Source organism: Trachemys scripta, chromosome 7 (genome assembly GCF_013100865.1).
Source record: "Trachemys scripta elegans isolate TJP31775 chromosome 7, CAS_Tse_1.0, whole genome shotgun sequence".
NCBI classification, from domain to species: Eukaryota; Metazoa; Chordata; order Testudines; family Emydidae; genus Trachemys; species Trachemys scripta.
The window spans coordinates 90847355-90867710 of NC_048304.1; the positions used below are offsets into that span (position 1 = coordinate 90847355).

General features: G+C 41.4%; 1 protein-coding gene across 2 annotated transcripts in view; it reads right to left on the bottom strand.

Moving 5' to 3' along the window:
* PRKG1 (protein kinase cGMP-dependent 1) overlaps window positions 1–20356 on the bottom strand; it is an 895613-nt gene that overhangs the window by 758141 nt on the left and 117116 nt on the right. For both annotated transcript variants that reach the window (XM_034775036.1, XM_034775034.1), the window contains exon 2: window positions 11048–11214. In XM_034775036.1, coding sequence (XP_034630927.1) covers window positions 11048–11214 — 167 coding nt within the window. The remainder of the gene's footprint in view (window positions 1–11047; window positions 11215–20356) is intronic.

The following is a 20356-nucleotide window of genomic DNA, read 5'->3' on the forward strand; positions in this document are numbered from 1 at the left end:
GAAAGATTGGCAAAAAGAAGGTGTACAGAGAGACAATGTCATAATCCTATGTTTCGAATTTATAGACAATTTATCCCAGTTAAAAGTGTAAATAATTATACATTAGTTAGTAAAAAATTATCAAAAAACAGTTTGAAAGGATGTAAACAGTCAAGGATCCTGATTGAGCATAGTGTTACTGTATTTTTGTACTGGTGATGAGGGGGTTACTACATTGCAGTAACAGTATGGTAGAGAAGAGAGTACATTATTAGAGAGAAGTAGTAACATTATTTTAGGAGCCTTAAGTGTGATTTTTTGCTTTAAATATTTAAGTTTTGATAACGTTCTAATGATGTGTCCTCAATGTAGAATTATTTACAACTTGAATTGTCTTAAAGCTGCTCCAGAAGAATTTCCTCAATTTTTATATAGACATTTAAAAATTATTTCTTGAATGGTACTACAAGATGTAGTTCTATAGAGGTCACTCAGTAGCCTAAGCCAAGGCTGTCTATTGCTCTATGCATCTGTGCAAAGGAGAAGGGAGGTATAGAATGCCCCCATATTCCCCGGCATAGGCTACCCACATCAATGGTCAGGGCTTGAGTGGTGGGGAGTGTATCAGTCAGTGGAACTGGAGTCAGAGGACCCATATTTGTAGCTGAGGACTGGCCTGACATGAGTAATTAACACTTGGTGGGAGACCTAAATTCTTAGGTGATAGAATTAGGGATGTATATAGAACATTAGACTTAAAAAAAACCACAACATTTGTGCTAAATAAGGTCAATAAATAGGTCAGTAGGCTAAAAAGACAAAATGTCTGAGCCAACTAAGATAAGAGGGAGAACACCCAGGGAACCATTTACTAACAATGGACAAGATAAATTAGGAATGAAGACATGAGGTAAAGAGTAGATTGAGTGTGAACAATGCATGGACAGAGCATGCTGCACAGGGATTGGTTCCTGCAAAGAAATCAAGCCAATCCAAAAACATGTGATGCAACGTTTATAAAGGAAGAGGTTTTCTGTGTAAGTTTGGATGTGTAGTAAGCCCTATACCTACCCTCTATCATTCAGACTCATCAACTCAGTGTAGCTGTGTGCCAAAAATAGGAACCTGAGTGATGAAATCTGAAGTCAAACTGAGTTTTTTGGATCCCAAAGAACTGGATGATGTGTTCTTCCAGAACTGGACAAGGAATTCTGGATAAGCCAAGTGGAAAAGGACTCGGAGGGAACCCCAACAGAGTTCCCAAGAGGGACTGTTATTCATGGGACACCAGGAAAATCAGGAATGTGAGAAGTTGGGCTAGAAGCAATGCAACCACACTAACAAAGCAGTGCACAGGATTTAATAAAGTTCCACTTGTTCAACTTAATCTGCATTCAGCTTCACTCTTTGAAAATGAAACTCAGTAGCAGTGACTGAGCTGTGACTTCTCTGAAATGAAGCAGCTGGCAGCATGAGCCATAGAACTTGGTCTGAAGTGCTACACCTCCACCCTTGGAGTCCTGGATTTTGCTGACACAAACCTAATCCAGCAACAGACCCAGTAGAACAGGGTGTTCCAGATTTGTACACAGTTGGCCATTCAGGATGATGACAACAGCAGGAAAGTAAAAGTGTTATTTTACCTTATTAAGGAACAAGGCAGTGAGGTCTGCAGCACTCGGAAGCTCACCCTGCCTGAAACCTCACAGCAGTCCTAGCAACCCCACAGACCTACTGCTCCCCAAAGCAGAATGAAACTGTGGAGCATCACAGGTTTTTCCATTAGAGACCAGTTCAAAAGGGAGGGGACAGATTCCTATACAACTGCTTTATACACATTGGTGGCTGCATGCAATTTTGGGGACTTGACAAAACTTCCTAATTCAAGACAGCAAAGTCTGCAGCATTTGGGATCACTACCTGCAGGAGTAGCTGCTCTGGAAAGGCGATTTCATTTTAGACCGATGCTTAGAGCGGGCAACGCAGAAGAAGCCTCAAGACAAAGGATGAAAGCTCTATGAGGCACAGCACCCCCAGAAGCACGTGCAGTGAGATAACAGGAAAGGAGAACAGGGGGTCAGAGTTCTATACCCATAATGAGATGCATTTACAGTAAGAGACAGAATGAGTGAATAAAGGAAAAAGCGTTCCCCACTAGGACAGCATTGCAAGGAATGTGACAAGTTCAACCATTTTAGCAGTTTGTGCTAGAGCAGAGGAAGGTCTCAGGAACATTTAGTCAGACTTGTATGAGCTGGGGGTGGCATGGCAGAGAGCAGGGATGACAACATCATGACTCTCCCTGAGTCCAAGAGCATAACAGGTTCAGGCCATCGGCACAGGAAAACAACAAAGGACTGTACCGACCTCTATGCATACAACAACATTAATAGGGAAATGCTCCATGCAATTTCAGCTTGAAAGCAAGGCCTCCTGCAACATGATTCCTTGGGGTGAATTAGACCCAAACACCCATTACAAAAGAGCAAGTGCACTCTAATAATGTATAATGAGAGCATAATGCAGCTCATAGAAAAATACGAACTCACAGTAACTAACCTGAAAAACAGATGGTGCCATCTGAAGTTTGTGTTGATGGATGGTAAAACACCACAGACTCCTCTTGAGAAATACAGCCATACAAGCCATGGATCAGGGTACAGCATCAGAATTTAGTAGCTGCAGTGAAAGAAGCAAAAAGGAGGTGTCCCACGGACAACAGAGACAATTTAAAAAGCATATGGGGTTATTTACAAAAGCAATGAGTGCTTCAAGGGAAAGCTGTGACTGGAAGTAGACCCCACGGTAGAACCTATATGGTTATCATGAAGGAAAATTCCAGTGGCATTATGTAACCCAGTAAGCAAGAAGCTCAAAGGTCTGCAGAGCAAGGCGTATAATAGCACCCCTACAGACCTAAGCCCATGTAGACAGCACCATGATGGTAAAAAAGCCAAAAAGGCAAATTCCATATCTGCATAGACCCAAAGTCACTGAACCGGGCATTGAAAAGATGCCACTATCCACACTTGATAGCCTCTTGCTAGAGCTCTCAAAAGCCAGAATCTCTGTCTGTGATGTGAGGAATGGGTTGTGGCATAAGTCTGATTAAAGGGGCCAGCTTGCTGAAAACCTTTGCAATGCCATTTGGTCACTACAGAAGCTTGAACATGCCAGTGGGCATAAGCACTGCATCAGAAATTCACCTGAGTGCTGGAAGAACTGCCTGGGGTGAAAATAATTGCAGATGATATCCTCATTGTGGGTGAAGAAAGCAGAAATAAACAAGTTGAACAAAACCTTAACAGAGGACCACAAGTTTTTCTACAGCAATTCAGGGACAAGAATGTAAAACTTAACCCAGAAAAATGCAACTCAAACAGGGTGAAGTGAGGCTCATTGGACATCTGCTCACAGCAGGGGGACTGAAAGCAGATGACAACAAGATCAAGACAGCCAGACACATGTCATATCCAGTCCAGCAGATGTGAAAGGGATATGGTGCTTGATGGGAATGATAGATTTTCTGTGCAGTAGCAGAACCCATACATCAGCTCACAAGGCAAGATGTTCAGTGGGACTGGGCAGGTCTGCAAGAGCAAGCCTGTGACATGTGTAAACAAAAGAATAATAGATGACACTGTCCTGCAGTACTACAAGCCAAGAGAGTCACTGACATGCCAGCATGATTCCTTGGAGAAAGGACTGGGTATGGCTCTTTTGCAAGAGCAGCTAGTTGCTTGTATCAGCAGAGTGCTGTCAGAGACTGAACAAGGGCATGCCCAAATAGAAAAACTTCTAGCTGTGGTATTTGGAGTAGAGTGATTCCATCAGTACACCTATGGCCATACAGTAGTAGTGGAATCAGACCACAAGACCCTACAAACAATCAAAGCAAGTCCCCTTTTAGTTCCCAAAGAGACTGCAGCGCATGTTGATGAGACTCCAGCACTATCAGGTGGAGATCAGGTATTCTCCAGGATGATTACTGGCGTTAGCAGACATTTTGAATGGGGCATAGAAACCCAGCATTAGTGAGATGGGAGAAGGGGCTCAAGACAGAGCTGCATGTTAATGGATTCAATCTCCCAGTTTCTACAGCTGAAGCTGATGGAAATCAAAGAGTCTACCAAAAAAGGACATCCAGCTACAGGCAGTCAAGACAACAAAATTAGCAGGCTGGCCAGAAGACAACAGTCTAGTACCAGTCGGAGCAGAACCATATTTTCAAATTAAAGACGAGCTGAGTGTTCAGGATGGAATGATATTTCAAGGCCAGAGCTATTGTCCCTGCCTCATTATGTAAGGATGTCATGCAAAAAATGCATGTCTCAAGCCTGGGCATTGACAGCTGTCTTAGACAGCTTAAGGATGTGTTTACTGTCTGGGAATGAATGCCCTTTCATCAAGGAGCGGTCCTCTGTATGACACATTCTGGTCATGTGATAACTGCCAACAGAAAGACTTACCAACCCAACCATGGGAACAGGTGGGAGCAGACTTATTTAACTTCAACAGAAAGCAGTACTTGATTACAGTGGACTAATATTCAAACTTCTGGGAGGTTCATGCCTTGCCTGATACAAGAAGAAAGTTGGCAATTGGCTAACTGAATGCCCTCTTTGAGAGATGTGGCATTCCAGACATGATATTCACTGACAATGGACCCCAATTTGCCTCAGAAGAATTCAAGGAATTGGCACACAAATGCGAGTTTGACCACCACACTTCCTCCTCAGTATACCCACAGAATAGTAGTAAAGGTGGACTCAACCGTGAAAGCATCTAAGAGACTCTTACACAAGGCTGTTTCTTCTGGTTCAGAGCCCTTGTTAACATTTTTGGCACACAAGAATACCTCATTAAGAAGGTGCCAAAACAGTCCAGCACAGGCACTGATGGGGCAAAGGACCAAAACTCTTTGGCCAAGGGAGAGAGACCTGTTGCAGCCATAAGGATGAAGATAATGTCAAGAGATGACCAACAATCAGAGGAAGAAGGCGCTAGAGTATGACAGGTCATCCAAAGACCTACCAGCCTGGGAGACAGGAACTCCTGTGAGGTTGCAGCCATTGGAGACATACCAGAAGGAGTGGACTAAAAGAGTGCAAGAGGTGCAGAGGCACCAAGGTCATACTAGGTGACTATGGAAAAAGGACAAGTGATCCGAAGGAACAGGAGGCACTTACAAGCCAGCAGATGACATGCAGAGAGAGCCTACAGAAATCGTCAAAGACCCATCCAGAGGCCAACCCCACAGGGAGGAAAGATTCCCCAGAGATTGTTTGCTAGACCGGGATACAGAGTTAGGTCACCCCTGGTATGGTCATCTGTTGAGAACAAGCTATTTCAGACAATGTAATCAGCTGAGTCAGTGGTAAAAATAAAAGACTCTAATTTGGCTATGTGCTAGCAACCTCTGGACAAAGGGACCTGGGGTGGGGGTCTGGGCATCAATTATTTATTTTAATATACATATTAAAATGTTTGTAAAATAGGGAAGATGTACCATGATCAGTGGGACTAGAGTCAAAAGGTCCATGTTTCCTGGAGGGACTGTTATTGACAGAACACCAGGAAAACAGGGAATATGAGCAGTTGTTCTGGAAACAATGCAGACACATGAACAAAGCAGTGCCCAGGGTTTAATAAAGATTCAGTTAGTGAAGCTGAATGCAGGTTGTTTGCTAATCAAACAGGGAGAACAGTTTCTGCAGAATCATTAGTCCTGCCATCCATATAGTTAGGTGGAGGGTGGCATGCCAGGGTGGGGAATGGACAGATTGACTCCCAGTGCACCAGCTAGCACAGATGGAAAAGTAATCTGATATTGATATACGGCAATAGCAGATTACTTCCCTGCTGGAACTAGTGGAGAACCAAGGAGGGAATTGTGACTCAGTCATAATCCCTTCTCTGGGCTGTTCTTGGCAGGTAAAACCACACAATCTAGGCTAAGGAATTTATCAGATCTGGAATTACCTTCACAAAGTGTAGAAAACCCATAGTGGTCAAGCCAGAGTTTAGGAGCTTTATACTCTATCAAGATTCTCAGATCTACAGTGTTCACTCTGGAATTCTGCAAACATATAGATTTTTTAAAAATGTTAATGGAAAGGGAACTGAAGAAAAATTAGGAACTCAAACTATGGATCACAGGGACTTAACTGTCAAAACTCCATTAGATTCAATGGAGCTAGCATGTTTTATAAACCTCACATGGATAAATACAAATTGTTTTCAGTCTTAATCATGGAATCATTATTGTTTTTTCATGATAATCAGATATCAACGCAACATGTGGGCAATGTAAGGTTATCACAACGTCCAAGAAATGGATAGTATAATGTGTGCAGAAGAAAGTGACAAAAGTTATGTGTTTTTCACTACACAGTGTTTAGACTGATAGAAAATTAAGATATCTAAGGAAACAGCACAGATGTCTAATACAGGCATTTAAAAAAAAGTCTGCATCTGAATGTTGAACTAAAAGCTAGAAATAGACACTGCGTTAGCTGTTACTGAGTGCTGTACATGAATAACTTCCATTAACATGCATGAGAGTTACAAGCACAAGAGAATTCTAGGGGAATTCTGCTGCACTGCGTGCATGGAATTCATGTTCCCTGCAGATTTCTTTGCCTCCCTGCAGAAAAAAATGGGAAAGCAGCAACAGCCGTCATGTACCCCTCCCCAGCAGCGTGGACACATCCTTTCCAGAGCCCAGAGCAGCCGTGGAGAGGTAAATCACCACGGGGCTGGGGATGCCTATGGGCAGAGTTTGGAGGGTATTCCCCCCCAGAGGTAAAATGTGCGGGGCATGCAGGGTCACATGCCACTGCCCCCCCTTTCTGCTAGTGCAGAGCTGTCCAGGTGAGAGGGAGTGCCCTTCCAGTTTGCTGACTCTGCAGCTGGAGGCCACCTCCTGTGTCCTTGTGCCAGTTGCCCTCCCCTTCTGTGTGTGCTGGGTACCCTACATGGTCACCATCCTGTTTTCCGTACAACAGTGAGTGCCAGCAGTGGGGCAGGGATAGTGGGGAAAGGAAGAGGGATGGGGTGGGGGAGAGAAGGGAATAGAGGGGTGGGGGTAAATCAGAAACCAGCATGTGGTGTCCCCTCAGTTGTGGCGGCGGCAGCAGCTGGGGCTCCCCCATTAAGCAGGCCCATCAAACCCGCACCCCGACAAGCCCCACCCCTGTGCACCTGGATCACCCCACAAGCCCCCCCCGCACTGAGCCCCACTCCTGCAGCACCCAGATCCCCCCTGCTGAGCCCCATCCCCGTACAGCCAGATGACCCCCCTGAACTCCAACCATCTTCACCTAGAACCCCCCTGCAGAGTCCCATTGCCCCTGCACCTGGACCCACCCCCCACAAGCTCCTGTACATCCAAATCCCCCACTGAGTTGCCTGCACCCAGATTGCCCCACACCTGGATCCCCCACACTAAGCCCCTCCACACTTGGATCCTGCTGGGCTGAGCCTGCCTGCCCACACCTGGTCTGCCTGGCACAGAGGGGCAGACCCTAGGGTGTGTCTGGGGCAGGCCTGGTCTTGCACTGTGTCAGGGAAGGGTGCAGTCTCACCACCAAGTCCTTGTCCCGGGCACAGGATCTCCCTCCTCCATGCAGCCAGTGTTCTGGACTCCCCACTACCATGCTGAAGCCTCCACAGTTATTTGACAAATAAAATTTGCAGTTTTAAAATATTTTGTGCAGAGTTTTTATTTTTTTGATGCAGAATTCCCTCAGGAGTAAAGAATAGAATCCATAAAAAGAACGTTTTCAACATGATTTGAGAAAATCGTGTTGATAGTAAACTAATGAAAGATTTCTCCAGTGAAACTTACACATTAAAACTAACGTCTATAAACAGCAAACAAAAACTTTAAAAAGATTAACTATTAAGATCAGGGCTTTGGAACTGTGCTCCGGCTCTGCTCCAGCTCCAGGCAAAAACCTGCAGCTCCACTGCTCCGGAGCTGCTCCGTGCTCCGCTCCAAAGCTCTGATTAAGATGCATATATACCTAGCCAAAGCAAGAAAATGAGCTTGTGCTCATAACCCTGTTTTGACCCACAGGATAAATCATCTTCCCTCTCCACTGTTTTTGTTGTCACTCACTGCAGTATGTCTAAGCATAGACTGTACACATTTTGTCATTTTTTGTTTAGAAAATGCTATGGAGCTATATAAATAAATATTAAATTAAGTTACAAGATCTGCCAAAGACAAACAGACTTGTTGAGAGCCAAAAAGGTCATGTCCTCGTACATAAAAGCTGCAGCAGAGACAAAGTTGACCTGAAAACCCCACAACATGGAGGCTTCAGTGTCCTTAGCACTTCTGGTAGGTAAATGCAGCATTTATCGTGGGCAGCCGTAATTAGAGAAATTCTATAACTCTCGTGGAGTAACGTAAGCCCAGGTCTTCCAATGAAGAGTCAACTCCTCTTTAGTATTCCACAACCAGATTCTGGTGGCAAAATGGCAGCCTGAGGAACCTTTTCTTCGCATTCGTGCCTGTACCTTGGCCCCAAAATTTCTCTCCAAGGCACACAACTGGGACCAACAGAGTCAACATTGGTTCTGCAGTTATTTCCTCTCAGATTTGCCAAGGGACAATGCCGCATAGAATGGTTGTCACCAGCCGTACCCCTTGCACATATTAGCAGTGTTGTGTTAGCACAGGTTTGGATTTTGAGCATTCTGGAAATCTTTTGTATTGAGAGATGGCATTGAACAATGCATGCAAAAGCCTACGAACCTTAACTTACCACACTGCTAAATTTAAAACAAAACAAAAAAACCCTACACCCCACACATTTGAAACACGTGTTCTGTTTCAACGTGGTATGTTTTAAAGTTAAGTAAAAATGATTATTTTTGACATCTCATACAATCAAACTGTTTATTTTTAAATTACTTGCCTTTTTATATAAAATGGGAAAAACATGTCCAGCGAGCTGGTTTTTTACTCTCCCGTTTACTAATTCACAGTGCAGCATATTGTTCTAATGCATAAAATATATAAATATCAAAAGCTGAAGAAATCAAATCTGTGCCTTGAGAAAGGAGTTAGCCTTAAAAGGATGGAAAAATGAAAGCTGTTTTAGGAAACTGCTGAAGAATTTTGCAACTGGAGAGCATTATTAAGAGTTTGGCAAGTAATTCTGTTTAAACAGCATGGCTTACAGCCTTGAGCATCCTTTTGTTTAAATGAACAATCTAAGTATAGGAAATGAATTCATAGATACATGTTTTCCAGTACATGGTTCAGAGACTTGAACCAGTATGGTATGTACAGTTCAAACTACATTCTTCTTCCATGTTTACCTGGTCTAACAAACTAACATAAGAGATGTTTCTGACAAGGAATAGAAAAATTATTGTATGCACGTATATTTATTTTGATATACTATAGTCCAGCTAGTACAGCAGCTTGTTTCTGACAATGGCCAATGCCAGGGGCACCTGTCTCTGAAGCCTCTGGTACTAGCCACTCTCAGAAACAGGATACTCTATTAGATCAGGGGCAGGGGCAGTTCTATGTTTTTTGCTGCCCCAAGCACAGCAGCCAGGCGGTCTTCAGCGGCACGCCTGCGGGTGGTCCATGGTCACATGAATTCGGCGGTGTTTCTGCGGGTGATCTGCCAGTCCCGCGGCTTCAGCGTACCCGCCGCCGAATTGCTGCCAAAACTGTGGGACTGGCGGACCTCCCGCAGGCACGCCGCCGAAGGCCTCCTGACTGCCGCCCTCAGAGTGACCGGCAGGCCATTCCCCGTGGCTTGCTGCCCCAGGCACGCGCTTGCTGCGCTGGTGCCTGGAGCCGCCCCTGATCAGGGGTTCTCAACCTTTTTCTTTCTGAGCCCCTCCACCCCCCCCACCCAACGTGCTATAAAAATTCCAGTCCACCTGTGCCACAACTGTTTTTCTGCATATTCAGTAGATTAAAAGCCAGAGCTGGCATTAGGAGGTACCAAGCAGGGCAATTGCCTGGGGCCCCACCCCACAGGGGGCCCTCCAAAGTTAAGTTGCTCAGGCTTCGGCTTTCAGTCCTGGGGCTCCTGTGAGTCTAACGCTGGCACTGCTGTCTGGTTTATTTTGGCAGACCCCCTGAAACCTGCTCGCAGCCTTCTAGGTTGCCCCAGACATCTGGTTGAGAACTGCTGCATTAGACGAACTCCTGGTATGATCCAATATGGCAATTCCTGTGTTCCCATATAGACACACTTTTTTTTTTTTTTTCAAAAAGTAATATCTTGAAACTGTCACACACTGTGTATGGAAAGTCTTAGAGCAACTCAGGAGTCCCAAGATATGCATCCTTAGCCTGCTTTTCAGAGGGGCTGAGCACTGACAGCAAAGGGAGCTCGCAGGGCTGAGCACCTATAAAAATCAGACCACAAGATTCTCAGAAATATTGTGGCTTCCCAAGAGAAGAATATAGACTACCCCCCATACACACTAATTTGTTCCAAAGAGAAAATACAGTCTTCTTGTTACTTTATTTGTATTATCAGACATTGTGATGAATCTATAGTTATTCTCCATCATTACTCCTAAATAAGAATACTTTTCACTTGCATGGTGCTTTTCACATATAAGGCTCATAGTGTGCATTACAAACATTAGTTAACTTAGCTTCACAGCACTCTAGGAGGTGGAGAATAGATTATCCCCATTTTACTGTCAGTTCTTCTGATCTCCAGTCTTGTGCCTTAACCACAAGACCACCCTTCTTTCATTATTCTCTGAACTTACATCAAGATCTACTGGCATAAACTCAAACTCAAAGAACTTTACGCAGGGTCAGGTCACTGCTAGTGGATCTCAATGTAGGGTCACGGACTTCGCTCACAATGAATTCTAGTACTAACATTCCCAAAATGAATAGTCCATACAATGAGGCAGTAATCATATCTAGGTAGTATTTCACCTCTTTTTCAAACACTTCCCCTACAGATAAAAATAGATCTTTGCCAGGAAATACATTTTCAGCCTGAGTGCAGGTTGATAAGATGAAAAGGAATTATTTAAATGGTCAAAGCGTCAGGGTTACAAACCATACCTTCCATGACATACACCAGTGAACCCACATCTCCTTCTTTGATGATGCAACTGTCTTTGCCATATTCCACTGGATACATACAATCCACAATCTCCTGGATCTGAGATAGTTCTAGATTCTTCATGAAGTCATTGTCAAGGATTGCCTCCTTTATTAGATCCTTGGACCTATGGCAAGAAAGGCAAGATTTATCCACTTGTCTGACAATTTAGTTCATTAACAGTATGTGAAGTTTAGCGCATTCACACAGTGCCCTGTGCGCTGATGGATGTATTTGCTTGTAAAGATTCCAATACTTTCCCAAAATATCTGAAAGCAAAGTCCATCTGTGAAGAAATGAAAAATACAAAGGGGGATGTGTGCATGTGTTTGTTAACTTGTGAATGCTTATAAATCGAACATTAGATATGCCAAGTTTTGAAGAGAAGTGGAGTTAAATGCTTATAATTGTCATCTCTAAGCTACAGGTTTCAAGTTTATATTGATGTCATGAGAATAATGTAACTACTCTAGTATTTATTCTCAATGTATACAAAACAAAAGAGAAATTTAAGATTTTGTGACTTGTAGTTTATTATGTTTGTATAATGACAAAAAAATGGAGAATACAAAAAGTTGCAATAATTTACATGTTGGGCATTCCTTCTGTAGTATTAAGGATATTCCAAAAGTTCATTAAATACAACATAGAAAACATTATTACAGAAATAAGAATTAATTTATTTGATTATACATTAGCGGTGTCTTCAAGGAATTATTTTATTAGCATGTGCAAAAAAATATACAATTGTTTGGGTTTGTTGCATGCAATTTCTTTAGAAGTAAAGTCAGAGGTCCTCAGGTTAAGTAGCAACTTTTGATAGTGTTAGCAGGAAAGCAGTTTATTGTCAACATAGATAATATAAAAAGATATAAATTGTTAACCAGATATTTTAACATCCTTATTCTTATAATATTCTGGAATGTATAGCTGAATGTACAGTTTAACCTGTTTTTTTCAGAAGTACTTCAGTATATCTGCCACCGCAGAAGATATATTTTCTATGACCAACAGAATGGTTTCTAAATATTTTACAAAGTTTTTACTGAGGTATCATCAACTCCCACTACATGAAGGATCATCTCCTATATTGTGTCCTCAGGTGTAACTGTTAAATAGTACACTATTATTCATGCTCAACATATTTCCCCCCAGATTGTCTATCAAGTACATCTTAAGCCATCTGTTAGTACAGAGTGTAATAAGATCACTACGTTTTTTTTAAAAAAAGCTTCTTAAAGGATTTTGTACAAATGAATAGCTGAGGATGGTATGTGTGTACAAACTAGGGCTTATTTAAAAGGAAAATTTAAATAAGGATCATTTGGAAGCAATATCTTAGTCATTAACCCATCTCTGTTTGATACCTTTGTCTTTAGCATTTGTGGGATCACAGACATATACACTTTTACTCCACATGTTGGCTTTATATAAACATTTGATTAGAGAGTGCAAATGATTTTCTTTTTAGAGAGTAGACACTAACAAAACAAAACTGCTACTACATTTACAAGCCGTTGGGATTTTAAAAGAGGGAGTATTAATGTTCAATAAGTCAATCACCGTCTGGTTATTTTCCCCAAAACCAGTTCCTTATACTATATTACAAAATATGCCAGGTCCATGAGGTGAGGAGTGTTCTTCCATGGACGCATATGTGGCAGAATAGTGGACCAAATGGTCTATTGGCCTGTTCCAGAATGACAAAGCCTGTAGGCATTTGAATTTTAAAAATTCACTTCAAAGCCTATCTACAGTAGAGTATCTAAAGAAGATGTAAAAGGTATCTTATTGTATTGAAGAACTTTGACTTGATTAGTGACTCCCTGGGTCTACTTCTGATTTCATTTACACCAGATGATTACTTGATTTAAATGAAGTCTCATGATTTCCTCCAGTGTAACGGACATCAAAATCAGGCCCCTCATCTAAAAGGCTCAGACGGTTCATGCTCTGGGTAGTTGGTTTACTTATATGGTACACCACCAGATAGTCTGTCACTACTATATTCGGCATTCAGACAGAAGAGCATATTTTAATCCCACTCATTACTAGGCAGATTTTCTGTCAGTGTAAATTGTCATTGTTCTACTAAAGTCAATATACAATATGTATATTGTATACGTCAATATACGTCAATGACAATTGAAGCCAGCCAAATGATCTGCCCTTCTCAGTTAAATTCATTCTAGTGCTGAGGATCCTCACAAAACTGTATGCATCACTTAAGCTCCACATAAAGTGGAAGCAAGATATGTGGGGAACATGCAAGAATCTCACACCCTTGGCATGATGCCAATCTTAGCTTCTCAGCAGCTGTTTGCACACCAATGTGCTGGTGGTAGCTACAGGTGGATGATTCACTGCCACCCAACTCCTCCCATCCTCCCTATTCATGAGGTGGATGCTTGGTCCTAACGCAGCAGTGTTGCTTCCACCTTTATCTCCTGCACATTTCCTCAGTGCTGAGTCCAACTATTAAGAGTAGGTGTTGTGGGCTGGATCTAGGAGAAGGAGTTTAAGTGGTAGGTAGGACCGTGTGTAGAGTCTGTGCACTGGGGTGAAGTTTACTATATGAAAATATAATCTAGCAATATAAAACAAATAATATATTTCAAGACAACCACATTTTCTTGAACAAGAGCCCAGGTTGTGGCTCTAGAAGCTTAAAACAAAAATGAAATATAGAAAATATGTAGTTAGAAGTACACTGGTTTTGTTGCATTATAGAAATTCTTTCAAAATAAGTCTTGTGGATATTACTCCATATAGCATGTGTGTTGCAAGTGTATTGGGAAAACACAGCTCAACCTTTTGTTACGCACAGAATTTATTCTTTAATATCAAATATGGCTTTCAGTCATCTATTTCATTGAAATACGCAAAACAAAATGCTTTACATCAAACACAAACAGCACTGACCTAATTGATATGTGTAAAGCACACTAGCCTTTTCAGTTAGAAAAACAGCTAGACTAACTTTGTTGAAAACTTTTTACTTTCATGATATTTAATTAAAGTTAAAAATTCATCATTATGATTACTAGGGCAAGCAAATAAAAACAACCCAAACCACACCTATTCTTTTATTGCTCTTGTTAATGGTAATGAAAGACTATGGAAATTAACAAGGATGAAGAAATGATGGATATTCAGCTTCCTCCCTCATTGGCTCCTCTAGGCTACTGCAAGACTGAGCTTTTGTCATGCTCTCAGAAGTGCAGTTTTAGTACTGTGATTTGTCTAAGTAGTGCTTTCTTGGTGTTTCCTACCCCATAAAAAAGAGCATTTGTTATTAGCATTCAGAGTGCTAACAAGTAGAACAGAAGCTTCCATGTTAATCATATCAACTAACATTACATTTATAGACATTTATTTCAGTTTTAATTGTCAAAACAAGACTCTCCCTTAATGATAAAATAAGGTCCAATTATTTCAAATAGAGTGATCATAATAAATAAGAATAAGAATATCCATCAAGTGACTGTAGGGAATTCAGACACAGAGTTGGAGCCAAATCTGATCAGTTAGGGAGACAACAGAAAAATTATATAAATTATTGCAGAGACTATGAAAAGTAGGGAAAAAAAAACTCAGGGGCTCCAGAAGGGGCTCAGAAAGTCTGAATGATAAAGCAGGAGTGGCAAAAGGAGCAGAAAAACCATTAGGAATTATCTTTTGGGGAACAGAAGCCGCAGAGCAAGTATGACATAAGCAAACTACAGGAATTGGTGACATTTTCACACAGACTTCCTATCACCATGTGAGAAAACCTCCTAGACCTTTTTACAGCATATAAAAGGTCCTACTAAGACAGCACATGAAGAAGGATCGCAGAAATTAAGGATGAAGATGACCCACTAAATCACTGAGACATTTCCCTGCCAGTACAGGACACTCTCACGAGACAAAAGATATGCCAGATATTATATTGATAATACTTCATCTTAGCCAAAAGTGAAAAATCATAAAAATCAATGCCTCCACAGATTATCGTGGATAATATTGATTTTAATCAGATTTACCCATCAACATATCATTAAAATGGTCATTTTTAGAAGTAGTTAGCCTGAGACAGATATTTTTAGTAGAAACCAGCAACCACAGTGATGAGCACCATTTCAATGTCTGTAAACCGTCTTCCTCTTCATAAAGGCAATCCACATATGAATTAATTAATCCCCCAGTGCTTATACTGGTAAACTTATGCCAGTGTTCACATCCTATCACCAACTTAAAAAAATAGCTTGAGCAATGTGAATTCCTTTAATCAATGATTTTTTACATCCACCATATAAAATAATGCTCAGCTTGAGCTAATCCAAAATTAAGTGCAAATATATGGTCATGACTACAGTAAGATTTATTCTGTTGTTCCAAGGGGTGGATATTTGTCAGACTGGTAATATAAAGAATTACTCATGCAAGTACAGTACATTCCTACATACTTAACTTTCCTAGCTTGTCTAATAAATACAGTTTTTATACATTAAAATTATTTTTGGAAGCATTTCAAATAAAAAGGTATTTTATATAGGACATTTATCTAAGCATGAAATTAATTCATACACAGCATAATAAACTCATATTTCCATCACCCATTATTCCTTAATTTTTAGTTTTATAAAATTGCGTCAGTCCTTGAACTAACAAAAGAATGAGTCTAAACTTTTTGATAGAGAAGGATAAACAGCCCCAAAAGTATGTTCTTTTCAATCAAGAGTAAGTGGTTTAATAATGGACAGTTACTGCATTCTCTTTTTTATGTTTGAAGGAGACTCACTATTTCATTTGTATTTTCTGATTCGCTATCCCAATGGAGGCCATCTGTAAGTAAAATAAACCTACAATATTTTTAATGGAGCAGATTATCTCCAGATGACCCCATTTGAAGAAGAGTGCCCTTTCATGAATATTTATTTAGTACGGAGTTTAATGGTTCCGAATACTGAGGGACACTCAGAGTAGAAAGAGGCACTTATTCATTTTCTTATTACTCTCTAAAGAAAGATACACGAATAGATAGGAACCCTGGCAATAAGCAGTTATTGTGTTCCAGGGAAGTTCATGATATAATGGAGAAACTATCAGGAATAAAGAGGGAAAATAATGGCACTCAACAACTCCATGGGTTTCATCTTTTCCAAGTCAATTTGAATAACCATCAAGATAATCAATAAGGCAGTAGGACAGCTAATTATATTGGGATTCATAGAGTTTGAGAAAGAGTATCTTAAGAAACATTTAAATAATTGTACTATATAAAGGCCCAGATCTTTAGCTGTGGCCTCCTCTCGAGAGAATATTCAACAGTGACTTTAAACCACCTCTGGAGTTATCAGTCCTGAGCTGCTGTGTGACAGGCCTGTACTCCAGGGTATGTTAGAGTATCTCTAACCTGTGTTGCTGCCAAAAGCTCAAAGGAGCCAATATGGCAGTTGAAGACTGCCAGAACACACAGAAAATGCAGCTATACCCATTACATCAGCAAGTGGGAGACTTGGCTCAGAAGCCACTATACTAGGTATATGCCAACAGAGGCTCTCTACACTGGGGTGATCCACCTATGCCAGGTGTAGAGCTGCTTTTTGGAAGTGGCCACCCTTCAGTGCAGAATTTGGCCCAATGAGCTAACAAGCTGTTGATTACACCTGCATAAATGTGAGACGCTTCACTAAAAGAGAAAGATTTACTACAGTGGGCAATTCAAAATAGCATGAAGCACTATACAACCTTAGATTACAAGAAAAGTTAATGCTATAGTAATTAGTAATGTACAGAGTAATGCACCAAAACCTCATGTGACAGACTGGGGGTTAATCTGTCAATAATTCACATTTTAGAGAAACCAGAATTAATGTTAAGAATATGATCCCCGTCTCTTGAAACACTGGGCCAAAAGCAGGCAATTAGCCATCTGCTAGAACAACAATTTCAGTCCCATACAATAAATAAGAGAACAAAGTTTAATTAACATCCCAAAAGGACTTCTTTCAATGTCAGACCATCACTCAAAGAGGGAGGAAAGAGCAAATGCAAATGTGGATGGAAAGACTCAGCTCCTGCATAACACCAGGAAAATTTGTACTGGTATAGCTGCACCCATCCAGAGCCCTAATGCAGATGTGCTGCATTGGCAAAAACTGGAACATGCTTAATGGAATTTACTCTGTACTTTTTTGTAAGGATTGCATCAGTGTAGTTTACACTGGTGCCAATTTCCCTAATTTAGACAGGCTGTCATTTGTGTGGTTTGTACCTTGAAAAGGGACATTTAGAGAAACAAAGGTGGACCAAGCATATGGGAAGTGAAACAGCACTGAATGCAACCCAGAACAAATTTAGGAACAGAGATCAGGAACATAACTTGGGGCATCCAGTATAAACACACCACCTACACCAGAGACACCTGAAGGGAGGCAGCTAGGGGCAAAACTAGAAGAAAATATATCAGGCAGACTGGCTGGTTAAGAAGACTAGAGAAAAGAAAGTGCCTTTCAGATGGTAACGTGCACCTCTACCCCGATATAACGCGACCCGATGTAAGACGAATTCGGATATAACACGGTAAAGCAGCGCTCCAGGGGGTCAGGGCTGCGCGCTCCAGCGGATCAAAGCAAGTTCGATATAACATGGTTTCAACCTATAACGCGGTAAGATTTTTTGGCTCCTGAGAACAGCGTTCTATTGGGGTAGAGGTGTAATTTGTATTCAGTTCCCCGTAGGTGTAATTGAAGTATCTGACAGAGCTTTTCCAGAGAACCAGAATAGTTATGTTGTAAAAGCATTGTTTTAAACTGAACCTCTCTATATACTTAATAAATCTTATTTTTAACTAACTGCTTGACTCTTCAATATGGAAAATCCATGCAGTTCATCACAGAGAGGAAACAAGCTTGCCTGGAGCCTACAAAAAATTCTCAGTTAGTGGCTCACAGACTAAGTACCACATATAAAAGGGAAGGGCTTGCAGGGCTTTGGGTTACGAGATACACAATAAATGCTTACTGAGGAGAATGGAGTTCAAGAAGGTAAAAATAAAATCTTAAGGTTGGTGAGGTCTCTTCATCTCTTGCAAACACCCCCCTTAGAACCATCAATAGTATCGGTCTTTCTTGTGTTATTACATCACTGTGATGGGGAGGGGGAAAAAGCCTCACATGAGCCAAATACATTTCATTACATGCAAAATAATTCCATTCAGTTTGTTTAAATTTGTGGTCAAGTTTTGCCTTTTTGGAATGGTCTCTGAATACCTCCAGATCAGGAGCTAGGACTGCCGTCCTTTTCCACTTGGAGTCCAACAGACTACCGTAAAAGGGTCGTGCTGTAGGATCAGACTCTTTTAGAGTGTATGTACTGCAGGACTCCAGGCTACCGCCACAGCATTCTTCTAGTTAAATCCATCAAACATGATGTTTAAAAATGAGGACACATTTTGCTACAAAATAAAATATGGCAACAAAGATACACATTTTCAATTTACAGTCAGGGAGCAAGTACCAGCAAATGTTGTCTAATCTAGCTTTCCATTAGCTATTCAATGGGACCCAAACTGTCTGTAAAAGTCTCAAATGCAATTTATAAGTAGAGAAATTTTATTCAAATGGTACCTTGAGTTACTTCCTTTTTATAAGGTATTATCCATACCACAGGTTAACAAAACGCCAAGAGAAAAGGCTGGAAAGTGTCATAATTCAGGATGTGATTATTACCAACATTTACAGAGTATTTTCAAGTTACTGTTATAACAGCTTGCCTACCTGTGACCCTTTGATTTAAGTCACTCATGACATCTCCAAAGCTTTCATCTATCAGCCCTTCCCTCATTAAAGCCCTGATTCAGGAAAGCACTTAACACACATACTTAAGTCCTTCTCTGTTCAGTACAATAAATTAAGTTAAGTTTATACATGCTGTCAGGGCCGGCTCTAGGATTTTTGCCGCCCAAAGCAAAAACAATTTTGGCTGCCCCCCCTTCTTTAATTACCCCACCCCCTGCCCCACCTCAACTCTGCCCCTTCCCCAAATCCCCAGCCCTGCCTCCTCCCTCCAGGCTCTCAAGCCTGGGACGGAGGGGGAGCAGCGGCGCGCGAAACGGCCGCTCGGGATCTCCCCCTCCCTCCCAGGTTTGAGAGCCTGGGAGGGAGGGGGAGACCCCAAGCTGCCGTGGCAAGCGAAACAGCTGATTCGCACGCCGCTGCTCCCCCTCCCTCCCAGGCTTGAGAGCCTGGGAGGGAGGGCGAGTAGTGGTACGCGAATCAGCTGTTTCGCACGCCGTGGCAGCAGCAGCAGAGGTGAGCTAGGGCGGCCGGGGCACATTTTTAGGGGTGGCATTCTGGCGCCGGCCATGCCGCCCCTAAAAATGTGCCGCCCCAAGCACCAGCTTGTTTTGCTGGTGCCTAGAGCCGGCCCTGCATGCTGTCCTGAAACAGGGCATACCTACAGAAGATGAGGATTTCTGGTGATGATTGGCCTAATAGTTACAGATTATGGATTATTTTTCTCTTCAAAAAACAAAACGAAAAGAACCTAAGAAATATCCCTTATGTTAAAAGAATGCAAAGTTAATCTACCAAAAGAAAAAAAAAAAACAGAAAATGTTAAGGTTTTACATGTACAGTATAACAAGAATGAGAAATGTTTAGAAGGTTCTGGATGCAGAAATAGACCTTTAGAACATAAAAGAGACTTGTTCTTTCAGGGGAAGAGTACCTAAGAATCAGATTATCAAATTGATATTATTCAATCCAGAGAGGGTTGTTGTATACCAGATAGAATGCATATTGATTCACATTTGGTATCTTCTTTTTTGGTTTGTAAATTATATGTTTGCTTATGCAACTAAATGGTGAGAGCTGTAAACTGCTACTCACCCTGAGCAATCAAAGATGCAGAAGTTATGGAGTGATCTACTGTGAAAATGCCTCAATCTGGTAACCATATCAAAGTGACCACCACAGAACAGCAAAAAGTTTCTGCCCTCTTTCCCCCCCACACCCCTCCAACTCTTCTAGTGGTTGTACCTAGATATCTCATGTGTGGTTTGGCTCTTCCTGTATAGAAAATGCAGGCAGAAGCTTGGATTCCATATGCTTGAGCAGATAGTTTGATCTCTGATTTTAGGCCTATTCCCTTTTTCAGATGTAGTATTGTAAATGAGGAAATTTTGTTACAGGAAATATTGTTTGTGGAAGGTTAAATAAAAATGTGTTTTTACTATGGGAATTTTGCATTAAGGAGTGGTGAGAGTGGATTAAGGTACATGT